Raw genomic sequence first — 12659 nt, 5'->3', positions numbered from 1 at the left:
TCCTACAGAGATAGGTTCAAAAGGAGATCCTGGAGGTTGATGAATCAGAAGAGGTTTAATTATATTTTTTAAACTTATACAAATAACTAGTAGAATATCTATTGATTGATCAATCCATCAGTCCATCCATCCATCCACCCATCCATCCATCCATCCAAATAGTGAGAAGAAGGAGGAACATAAAGAGTTAGCATGTGAGCCAAATCCTCATCTTTCATATCAAGGATTCACAATATCTTTTATGAGTCCTGTGGAATGGAACCGAGAGGTAAAGAGTGGAGTAGGCACTTGCTTTTCATCATCTTAAGGTCTTCTCTACATTTAATTTTCACTGTGGAGCTTTCAAATTTTTATAGAAATTATTTTATTATTCTATTTTATTATTAAGAGCTAGAGCATTATGGAAATAATTAACTTAGAATGTGACATTCCTATGTAATCCCATCCTTCAGGCACAAGCCTATGAATGGTTCAAAATCCCGAGGTTTCCTTTTTTTGAGCTTAACAAATCATTATTTATTCTTAACAAATCCTGATCTTTTTCTGCTTAATATTTTACAACTTGCTTATTTATCCAGAGCAGATATTGTTCCTTGTCAGTACATGCACATGCTTTGGTTAATTTTTTAGATCTCATTCCATGGATATTACATATTTTTAAAATTTTATTAAGTTTTTTATTATAATTCCAGTGTAGTTCACATACAGTGTTATATTAGTTTCAGGTGTACAATATAGTGATTTGACAATTCTCCACATCACCTGGTGCTTATCACGACAAGTGTGATCCTTAATCCCCAACTGATGGGAACCATCAGTTTGTTTTCTATAGTTAAGAGTCTGTTTCTTGGTTTGTCTCTCTTTTTTCCCTTTACTCATTTCTTTTGTTTCTTAAATTCCATATATTTGTGAAATCATATGGTGTCTTTCTCTGACTGACTTATTTCACTTAGCATAATACTCTCTAGCTCTATCCATATTGTTGCAAATGGCAAGATCTCTCTTTTTATGGCTGAGTAATATTCCATTGTATATATACACCACATCTTCTTTATCCATTCATCTATCAATGGACACGGGCTGCTTCTATAATTTGGCTCTTGTAAATAATGCTGCTATAAACACAGGGGTGCATTTATCCTTTTGAATTAGTATTTTTGTATTCTTTGGACAAATACCCAGTAGTGTGATTATTGGCTCATAGGGTCATTTTATTTTTAATTTTTTGAGGAATCTCCATACAGTTTTCCACAGTGGGTACAGAATATTACACATTTTATTTAATAACCTACTATAGATACATATTTGGGCTGTTTTCCTCATGTCTTTTTTGTTTTAACTACTAGGAACTGTAGTGCAGTGAATAATTTTCAGTCAATTTTGTGCCTGTAGGCAAGCATTTCTGTGAGACAAAATCCTAGATGTGGAACACTGTGCTGAAGAATATGTAACTTTTAAATGTTTAACAGGGATTGCTAAATTGCTATAACAAAGACTGTTCGATTCCTACTCTGTCAATGCTGATGAAAGTTCCTTATCAATGGAGCATTATCATTGTGTTTAATTTTTTTTCCCAGTGTGTAGAAGAATAGTGACATTTCATTCTTGGGTTAACTTGAATTTTTGTTGTTGAGGATGTTAAGCATATTTCCATATGAGTATTATAGACATGTATATTTCTTTTTCTGTGATTTGTGTGTTCATGACTTTTCTCTGAATCTCCTATTGGATTTTTGTCTTAAAAAATTACTCATAAAAGCACTTTGGTATTATGAAAATTAAAATTTACTGTGTCACATTTGTCAAATTCTTAGCACTTGTCTGACTTTGTTCCCATTAGGATGACTATAATCAAAAAAGACAGATAATAACCAGTGTTGGCAAGGATGTAGAGAAATTAGAACCCTCGTACACTGCTGGTGGGAATGTAAAATGGTGTACCCACTTTGGAAAACCATCCAGTAATTCCTCAAAATGTTGAATATAGAGTTACCATGCAACCCAATAATTCCACTCTTAGGTATATACTCAAGTGTCTACACAAATCTTGGAACATAAAGGTTCTAACAGTATTATTCATAATAGCCAAAAAATGGTGTTAAAAAACAAAATTTGATGAGTAAATTTGAAGGTCTAATTGGCTTTATTAAATGATTCGTGAATTAGGCAGCATCCTATCTAAAAAGTAGAAGGGAAATTCACTGAGCTAAATAGACAAACAGAAAAGGGTTTTTAAAAGCATAGAGAGGGCATTACAAGAAGAAGGAGGAGGAGGGGGAGGAAGGGGTAGGAGGAGACAGAGGAGAAGGAGAGAAGAGGAAGAAGAAGAAGAAGAAGAAGAAGAAGAAGAAGAAGAAGAAGAAGAAGAAGAAGAAGGAGAAGAAGAAGAAGAAGAAGAAGAAAAGGGGAGAAGAAAGAGGAAGAAGAGGAAGAAAGGAATTTATTAGCAAGAGATGCATTGTTTAAGCAAAGTTGCCCTTCTAAGGGGAGTAAAAGGAGTCTATCAGTTAATTTCCTAGTGTTTACCAGGAAATTCCATGTTTACTGGTTAAAGATTACATTTCTGGTGGGTTGACACTGTAGTTAGGTTAGTTATTAAGTCTTGGTTTACTGACTTGGGGACTTAACCTAAGTGATGCCATTTAGGCCTGTGGTTTTCTTTTCAACAGTGGAAACAACCCAAATGTGTGCAAATTGGTGAATAGATAAATGAAATGTGGTATACACATACAATGGGATATTATTTGGTAATAAAAAGAAATGAAGTAGCAAGATATGCTATAACATGAATGACCCTTGAAAACATTACCAGCCGTTGAATTGTGTACTTACATGGACGAATGGTATGGGAATTAGATTTAATAAAGTTGCTTAAAAGATTACCCTAAACATGAGCAATGAGCCTAGGTGAGTCCCAGCTGCTCTCCAAATCCATGGGATACCCTGAGTGACAAGCACCCTGTTGGTCCCTTCTTGAAATCCTGATGCCTGCAGTCATGAGCAAAAAGAAAGGCTTTTTGGATGCCAATAGCTTCTGGAACAATCTGCATCTGTGGTTTCTGGTGACTCCAAAGTAGATAGAGTGTGATTTGTTGGGAGGAGAGGGTTTTGGGGGGGAGGAGTCGAGACCTGAGGATGGGCCCTAGGACTCTGGCTTGATGGAGCCCCTTCCCCTTCAGATCTGTGGGTCCACATCCACCACAGCATTCAGCAACTCCCCCACTCCCTTTTATTTCCCAGGACCACCTTCTTTGAGAGGAAGTGGCATCACAAATGGGCTCCTGTCCAGACCTGTGGAAGTCACAGAGAAGGGTGTGGGTGTCTCTCAGCTTTACATTGTGCAACTTCCTCTGGACACAGATACCAGGTAGAAGGTGAATCAACAGGGCAGCTAGAGAGAGTTCTTACCACAGACCAGTTGTTTTCAAACAGTTGATGTGTGGCCAAGAGGGGAAAAGGATTCATTTTGGATGTGTTGTCTGCTCAAATTCTTGACTCACTTTGAATCAAGACAAAGGAGGAAATTGTCTTTTTCTTTTGGATTTAAAAAGAGTTTTCCAGAAAAGAGAATTTAGTCCTTTGCCAAATACCAAATATCTTCCAAATAACTTATTCTGTGTTCCCATTCATCTCTCGACTTTGCCTATATGTGCATGTGTGTGCGAGCAACAAAATGTGTGGCCAAATTAATTATTACTTCCCATTTTGGTGATTGTGTTTTATACCTGCTTAGAAAGTGCTCCTCAGGTCGAGCACACAATTTTGTCTCAAACATCTGAACCCTCAGCCAGGCACTCTCAGGTTTTACAGACCCAAGAGTCTGACTTCCTGTTTGGAGTTTTATCTTATGTATCTCAGGTAAGATCCTCTTTATGCTGATCTATATTTTGCTCTGGAAAGACAAATATTAATCCCCAGGTTTCTGAGTTCCCAGGAGCTCCCTGTTACTGCTAGGCTCTAACTGCAGAGTGGGATGGGGTCTGCTCCTCAGTGGAGCCTGGTTTGGGCCTAAGAATCACTACCAGGAGAGGGAACCCCCCCAAGGGAGAGGGAGGCAGAATGGGGAATGTTTACTTGGGACAAGGTTAACAATGGAGGTACATATGGCTAATGGGTCTGTGGGGATCTGCTCATTCATTCATCCCACAGAGGTAGGTTATGCCAGTACTGTCATTGCCAAATGATGTCTTCTGCTTGGTGTTTCTGGGGGCAGCTCTTGCTAGCCATAGGCACCACCTCCCCAAGTACCTCTCAGTCCCAGATTCCCTGACCTGGCTGTTTGGTGCCTCATCCTGCCTCTAGGACTATGGAGTCATATAACAGAACCCTGACAGAAATGACCATGGAGGTACTTTCATTTCCAAGGAGTTCAGTCCTAAGCCCAGGAATTTAGAAAGCCAAGAGGTGTGAAACAAGCAAGATTTCTGCATTAGGGGCAGATACTGCTGGTCTTGCTGAGCCTGTGGGGCTCTGGGAGCTGAGGGACCTGTTAGAGGTGCCCTGCCCTTGAAGAGCATCAGAGTGGCTGGGCTTACCTCACAAAGGGCCCATAGATGTGACCACCTGGCTAGAGAGTATAGCCAGAGGGCAGAAGCACCCCTGACTCAGGCCTAACTAACACTGACCAGGTGTAGGGGCAAGAACTGAGTGTGCTGGACAGAGAGTGGCCCATGAGGGGAGCTGGTCAAAGCTCAAGTCCTCAGAAGGAGAAAGATACCACCTGTGGGTGAGGACAGCCAGCTCAAGTCTCAGCAAGCAGGAGTGTGGTGAAGAACTTGGTTCTGAGGTGGGTCTGGGGTATAGCTGTACTGGGTGGGGAAGGTCTATAATGCCAGGATGGCCTCCAAGTGTGCCCTGGGCAACATATTCAGATATTATGGAGCAGAAAGTCTCACAGGCCAAAGTTAGCCGCTCAAGCAAATCCCATGTATATCAAGTAAGTGCAAACCATCAAACCATCAGGCAAGAGGCTAGGAGGGGAAATGAAGCAATTTAACATACTTCAGATATGGGGGCAAACTGGGGAGACACAAAGGCCATGTTGCCCAGACCCTGGACCTGTGATACTCTCTGCTGCTTCAGTCTCCTTGCTGATGGGGTTACGGGGCCCAGAGCGGGGGTTTGAGCAAAGCCTGTGCAACGTGTCGGAAACACCCACTGGCCCTGAGGAGAGACACAGGTAAGTCTGCCTGGCACAGCTGGACATGTTGAGGATTTGGTTGGTGGTTCCTGGGGTGAGGACACATGGGGCCATGATGGCATCATCACTGGTTGGTTGACATAAGACCTTATGAATATTCTGTGCTCCATGTATCTCATGTGTAGTTAGTGTCTGATGGATATCAGTTGTCCTTAGGTTCTGCTGCCACATTCCTTGCTCAATTTAGGCAAGCTATACTTAGCACTTGTCTGTGGTGAACACAACCTTTGGATTCTGCCTTTGTCTCTGTTGGGGAGGAAAAATTTCCTGTCTTCCTCAAGGTCCTTCCAGCCAGACTAAGAATCAAATTGACATGCAACAGATTAACGGGAGAAAAATCAAATGTAATTTCATACATATGGGGAATCCACACAGACATGGAAATTCCAAAGACAGTCAGGCAAACTGATGTATATAAGTCATTCTGAACTAAGGAAAAGGAGGGTGGAGTCTGGGACTTCAAAGGGAAGAAATGTAATCCTCAAGAAGAAAGAAAAAGAATTGATGTTTGGTAAACAAATATTTATTGGCCCCATGGAAACAATGAGACAAAGAGAGGACTTTGATCCAACAGGCCTTACTAGGTTACCCCTGTCTACCAGACCATGTTCACATCATAATGTAGTTGTCTGTGGTGATAGCTCTCTTCCTGGAGCAGGGCCTCTAAATTCTTTTTAGGTGGCTGGAGGAGGCGAGGAGGTAAAGAAATTTCCCTGAATCTGCTGGGTTTTGATTGTTTTTTAAATCAAAATTATCTTCATGCCCAGGTGGCTTCCTTGATGTGGCCTGCCCCTGGCCCCTACACCTGTCAGGCTATTTGCTTCTTCATTATCTATACTTAACACATTAACTGTTGTGCCTCTGTCTCATGAACTACATCCCGATTCACCTTTTATAGGAGAATGGAATCTCCTCAAGAGCAAATGCACATTACAAGCTGTGATCTACACTTACTCATCTGTTAGATTGAGGTAGGTCTGAAGGTGTGTTTCAGGCAATGAAGTAAAGCTCTGACAGGTAGCCCGAGGCATTTACTTGACCTCTTTGTGAGACCTATTTTCGTCCTGTGTAAAAGGGACTACTCATTATGTGGCCCCAAGGGAGATAATTAAATAAGAGAAACGTGATATCCTTATTATAGGGCCTGGCAAGACTCAATAATACTCCATAAACAGATCCCAGTGTGATGGCTAATGAGCCTGACTGGAAATGGGAGAGATGGTGGGGGCAGTTTTGAGGCCAGACAAAGACTCAGCTGAGGATTTTCATACATGCTCCTGAAGAGGAAACAAGATGAGTTTCGAGACCCATGTTCTTCCTGTGGCAGTGCTTCTGTTGCAGGTCCTTGTGCCTTCTTTGCACTGAGACCGGATACAGAGAGACACTTGCACTAGATGTGTGGGAACCTCGCAGGCAAAGAGGCAGGGGTCCGTTGGTAGGGAAGGAAAGGAGTGTGAGTGCATGGAGGCAAGCATTCCCTCCAGAAAGATGGGAAAATGGTCTGAATTGTGACTGCCCAATTCTTACTCTACCTTTCTTTGAGGAAGGAGAAAGAGAAGACCATAGGACACAAAACTAACAGAAGTTCTCCCCCTTTCGTCCCTAGCAGTGCCCGGAAGACCTGAGGGTGTAGAAGCAGCAAGGCCAGCCCAGCCCATGTCCTGCCCCAGTCCTGGAAGGATAGAAGGAACAAGGCCTATACCCCCTTGGCTGAGGTACCATGGCCAGACTCTGCCTGAGCCTGCTGTTCCTGGTGGCCACTGTGACCCTTGTGTCCAGAGGTGTCCACACCTGGGGCAGGTCGAAGGTGGTGAGGAAGTTCCAAGACATCCCGGAAACGTACGTCTATGTGCAGCAGGCCCTGTGGTTTGCCATGAAAGAGTATAACAAGACCAGCAAAGACAAGTACACCTTCAAGGTGGTAAAGGTCCTGAAATCCCAGGAGCAGGTTGGTGAGCATGTTCTCTTTGCTTTTTCTCTCCAAGATGCGGTCATGAGGGGGCCCATTATCCACAGAGGGCACAGACCCCAGGGAGTGGAAAACAGCTGAGAGATGCCTTTAGCCAAATATATATTAATTTTATTTTAGGGGTTTTTGGAGGAAAATTAGTTATGCTTCATCCATTAAAATAACTTAAAATTGATTACAGTCATATCAGAAAGCATAGGTGAGAGTCTAAGAAGGCTGTTGAGGGGGCTAAGTCTGGGACAATTTGGGCTGATTTCATCAAATGAGTCATTATAGGTATGAATTATAACACAGTGAAAAGGCAAAGAAAGTGCAAGTCCTGGCCCTGCTGCTTCTGCATCCTCTCCTTTCACTGAAAAAAGGATGGGAAGGCTCTTCTTTACAGAAAAACGCCTACCTGTAGATATAAAAGACTGTGTAAGTAGGAAATCATCATGGCATCACGGCAATAACTATTTCAGGCAAACATCATCAATGAGTCCTACACCCACTGGGTGGGAGAGTGGTGGAGGACAAATTGCTGCAGGGATTCTTTTTTTTTTTTTTTTTATTCTTAGGTTAATCCCCATACATTACATCATTAGTTTTAGATGAAGTGTTCCATGATTCATTGTTTGTGCATAACACCCAGTGCTCCATGCAGAAGCTGCAGGGATTCTTTCATTAATTAATTACAATAGGGAAAAAATACCCTTACAATCAGAAAATCTGGCAAATGCCTTGTTCACCAAATGCTTGTCACCAACACTGGGACAAACTAACATCATGTGCCCCTGATGTGAAGTCATGGAAAAGACATAGTATCACCTGTGCATGGTAGGCTTGTCTAAAATCCACCCCCTGAAGGAAATCATGAGGAACAAATCCATATTATGGGGCATTCTGTAAGACCTCTTAAAACTATCGGGGTCATGAGAGACCAGGAGAAAAAACAGGGAAACTTCTTGATTAAAGGAGGTATAAGAAACATGACAACTAAATTCAGTATGTGGTCTTGTATTATCCCTTGGATTAAAAAAAAAAACCCTATAAAAGATGTAGTTGGGGGAATTGAAATACGGACCATATTATAGAAGAGAGCATTGCATCAATGTTGTTTCTCAAGAAAATTGATTGGACTGTGGTTTGGGGGGACCCCAGAGAGGAATCAGTAGGTGCACAGAAGGAATGGCGGTTCAGCCAGTCTGGCTGGAGTTTAAGGAAGGGAAGAGAGAGGGGTTGGTGGGAAAAGGGGGCTACCCTGCAACATCGGAGTGACATGCTGTACAGGGACAGTCTTTGTGCTCCTCTTCCTACTTCACTAGCCCTGTCTCCTCTCCACCCTCTGCTCTCTAGCCTTTGCTGTCCATCCCTCCAGGTCACCAGTAATCTGCTGAGGTTCCTGTTTTCTTAATGGGGTCAGGAGAGAAGGCTCATTTGGCAGGTTCATGTCCCTTTGAGGCTGGGACATTTGGCCTCTTGGCCGTCCTCCACACTCAGTGCGTCTTGGCTTCCTCCTTTTCTTTTGTGTGATCCTGGTTATGTTGTTTGTGTTTCTTGGATAGTGGACACCTGGGGCCAGGATGTTTGTCATCACTGGGTGGCCAAGTTAAAGCCTCATGAATATCAACTGCCCTGGGGGCTCATTTATATGTAGTAAACTAATTAGTAGTGAACTATTCCACTTTCACGGACTTGTCTTTATCTATGCTTTTTCAGTCCCAAAAATAGATGGTTCTGCTTTATTTAATCAAAAGTACACCGAATTCTCATGTCTCAAAATTATACATCATTTTGTACTGTGTGCTAGTTTTTTCATGAATGTACATTTTATTTCTCAACTCACTGTAAACTCTTGAATGCAGGTAAGAATTCAAAAGAATCAGGTAGAAACAGGTTCAAAAAGAGTCTAGAACAGAGGTATTTAAAATTCCTTGGCCTTCCATCTACATACCACTGGAAAACACACTGAAGAAAAAGGTGAGGAAGAATGAAACATTCCCCCCCCCCCAAATAAAATTAACTCAAAACAAAACAAAAGCAAAAAGAAAAATGCTTGGTGATAATTCAGATTAAATTTAGTAACACACACACAGGCTCTATATAAAGAGAACAACTATATCTTATTGGTTGACGTAACTTGAAAGTACAAAGCTCTCTATCAGGAGCTGGACAATTATAGCCTGCAGCCAAGTCTGGCTTGCTGCTTATTTTGTATGCCCCATGAACTAAGAATAGTTACAAGAAATTAAAAAAGGATATTTTGTGACATGAAAATTACATAAAATTTAAATTTCCATGTCTATAAATAAAGTTTTATTAGAACATTGCCACCCGCATTATTTGAGTGCAGTCTAGGGCTACTTTTGTGCCGCACTGACAAGATTGTGTGTTCTGAGCCTAAAATATTTACTCTCCAGTCCTTAAAGAAAAAGTTTGCAGCTACCTGCTCTAGTTCATAGTTGACTGAGACTCGGCTGCAGATTCTGTGCGAGGTGAATGATGGTAAAAATAAGCACCGTGGGTCCAATTATATGCTAATTTCTTTCAAGAAATACAGTGCAGTGCTATATTTATATTTTTTCTCTTCCTTATAATTTTCTTAATAAAATTTTCTTTTCTCTAGCTTACTTTATTTCAAGAATATGGTATATAATATATATGACACACAAAATATGTGTTAGTTGGCTGTTTATGTTATTGGTAAAGCTTCTGGTCAACAGTAGGCTATTAGTAGTTAAGTTTTTGAGGAGTCATAAGTTCCACTTGGATTTTTGATTGTGCCTGTAAGCCCCATGTCGTTCAAGGGTCAACTGTATATACAGTCTACTTTGTGCCAGACCTGGTTGCTTTTCATATGCTCATTCAGATCTTACAACTCATTATGTAGGAACTGTTTTCTTCCACTTTGAAAAGGAAATAGGCACAGAAAGGTTTAGTATTTTGTCCAGGGACACACAGCTATTATGTAGAAGAGCCAAGATTTAAACCCAGGCTGTCTGTTGTGAATGAGCACCTGTTACTGCCTGAGTGATATGGATGGAGTAAAGTGGTGGGACGTTGCAGCCAGAGGAAAGAGGTCATGGAAGGTCAGGAGAGTCAGAAGCCCTGTCTGTGAAAGCAGTGAAGGCCTGCCTCAGCAGCCAGGACCCCTATCCTCTTCCCTTTTCTGGGCAATTAGGGGTCAAGCTAGGGCTAATGGTCAGTTGGTGGTTGTTGAGCATGATTCAGAGCAGTTTGTTTTTATGATAATTTTAACTTGGAAATATTACTCAAATATAAAGCAGTGGTTCTCAAGTGGGCATGGATTTTGCTTGGCAGGGGACTTTTGGCAATACCTGGAGGGATTTTTGGTTATAACAACCAGAGGGGGCCACTAACTGACACTTAGCGGGCAGAGGCCAAGGACGCTGCTAAGTACCCTACAGTGCCCAGGATAGCCCCTACCACAAAGACTGATCCAGCACCAAATGTCAATAGTGCTGAGGTTGAGAAACTTGTTATCCAGTCATAAAAAATGTTCTAGGAGTATGTCTGGAAGTCATTGAGTTGAAAAATAGAAACAAAGACCCAATTTCTTGCATTTCCTATCTGACTCGTCATTTCCTGAGGGCACCCCCAGAAGCAGTTGGCTGTCCTTCCAGACACTTTATATACACTTACACACATAACTGGAAAATTTTAAAGTATATATGATATTCAAGAAACCGTTCCTAGAATTCTGCCGACCACTACCATGTTCAATGCCCAGGCAACTTCTCGAGAATGTCCAAAATGTTTCCTATGTTTTCAAAATGATCTCTTACTCTTCTAGGGTCAGTTATTGTGTTTAACTTGGTCATTCTCTTTAATACATTCTCTCCCTTAAGTTTTGTAAAATCTTACCTTGTTCTCATTTTTAAATAATAAAAGTCTCCATTTGCCATTGTGCATCTCCATTTCCCCATAGGGCCCTCTGGAATACAAGGGCTGGTGAGGGGCTCTTCATGGGAGAGGAAGAGTCCCTGAAATCAGGGACTTGGGAGGGTGTATCATGTGGAATAGGGATGGATTGCTAAAATTGCCAAGGAAGGAAGTTAGAAAAGCAATACCCTCCAAGCAAATTTCAGTTCTGGGATGTCTTCTTCTCCCAATATTGACTAGGTATGAAGCTGTTATAGACTCTGCTGTTTATTTCCCAAGCTCCAATAAGCAAACCATTACCTTTCCCAGGAAAACATTCTTTGGGGAATAGTTTTCTTGCTTTATCTTGGGGACAGTTGTCATTATTTAACATTCAATACCATGATGAGAGATAGACAGACAGAGGGAGAGAGATCAAGGGAGGAATTTCTTCCCCTCCAGTTACCCCAAAATTTCTGGCAAGGAAACTATAGGAGGGAAGGAGGGTGGTGGGGAGACGTTCTTTGCCCTAAGCAGTCAATGACATGTTTATTTATCAGAGATGACAATTGATATCATGTATTCATTTATGATATCTAATTTTTATTTTTTATTTTCTTAAAGATTTTATTTATTTTGAGAGAGAAAGAAAGAGAGAACACAAGTGAGGGGAAGGGGCAAAGGGAGAAGGAGAAGCAGACTCCCTGCTGAGCAGGGAGCCCGATGCAGGGCTCGATTCAGGGCTCAATCCCAGGACCCCAGGATCATGACCTGAGCCAAAGGCAGACACTTAACTGACTGAACCACCCAGGTGCCCCTATGATATCTAATTTTTAAATTACTCCTTGACAGGTCACAGAGAGTTTGGACTACTTTCTTGAAGTCAAAATTGCCCGAACAATGTGCAAGAAAATTTCAGGAGAAAATGAAAACTGCTTATTACAGCAGGATCCCCAAATGCAAAAGGTATGGCCTCGGTCAGGTCTGTGTACCAGACAGAAAAAAACGATAGGACCAACCCTGCTAGTTTCCTTTTTATTTTTATTTTTTATTTTTTTAAATTTTATATGTTATGTTAGCCACCATACAATACATCATTAGTTTTTGATGTAGTGTTCCACGATCCATTGTTTTCATATAACACCCAGTGCTCCATGCAATACGTGCCCTCCTTAATACCCATCACCAGGCTAACCCATCCCCCACCACCCTCCTCTCTAAAACCCTGTTTGTTTCTCAGAGTCTATAGTCTCTCATGGTTCATCTCTCCCTCCTATTTCCCTCCCTTCATTTTTCCCTTCCTTCTCCTAATGCTAGTTTCCTTTTTAAACCATATTCTGATCATATTCAGGACCAAGGACAGCCAGGTTCTAAACATAGAGCACTGTTTCTATCAATTTTTGCTGATACCCCTCACTCCTGCCAACACATACATAGACACTTAGTAGCTTAAAGCAACACCCGTTCACTATTTCTCACTATTCTGCAAAGCTGGGCTGGGTTTGGCTGGGCAGATTTGTCTTGGTGATCTTTTCATAGAAGTTACTTCCAGTTTTTCTCTTTCATAGTTGAAGGTGCATACACAAGTATGTATATGTCTGTGTCTTATGTATTTTCTTCACCTATTTG

At 41.5% G+C, this 12659-nt stretch overlaps 1 protein-coding gene across 1 annotated transcript; it reads left to right on the top strand.

Moving 5' to 3' along the window:
* Nucleotides 1–6920: 6920 nt before the first annotated feature.
* LOC102737106 (cystatin-13-like) lies at nucleotides 6921–11996 on the top strand (the record flags this gene model as incomplete). Its single annotated transcript, XM_081811321.1, has 2 exons — nucleotides 6921–7148; nucleotides 11883–11996. Coding segments are annotated over exons 1-2 (342 nt in total), but the record flags the coding sequence as incomplete, so codon positions are not given.
* Nucleotides 11997–12659: the final 663 nt, after the last annotated feature.

Source organism: Leptonychotes weddellii, unplaced genomic scaffold (genome assembly GCF_054177405.1).
Source record: "Leptonychotes weddellii isolate Sample4059 unplaced genomic scaffold, ASM5417740v2 HiC_scaffold_70, whole genome shotgun sequence".
NCBI lineage: Eukaryota > Metazoa > Chordata > Mammalia > Carnivora > Phocidae > Leptonychotes > Leptonychotes weddellii.
This window is presented reverse-complemented; position numbering and strand designations above follow the sequence as displayed.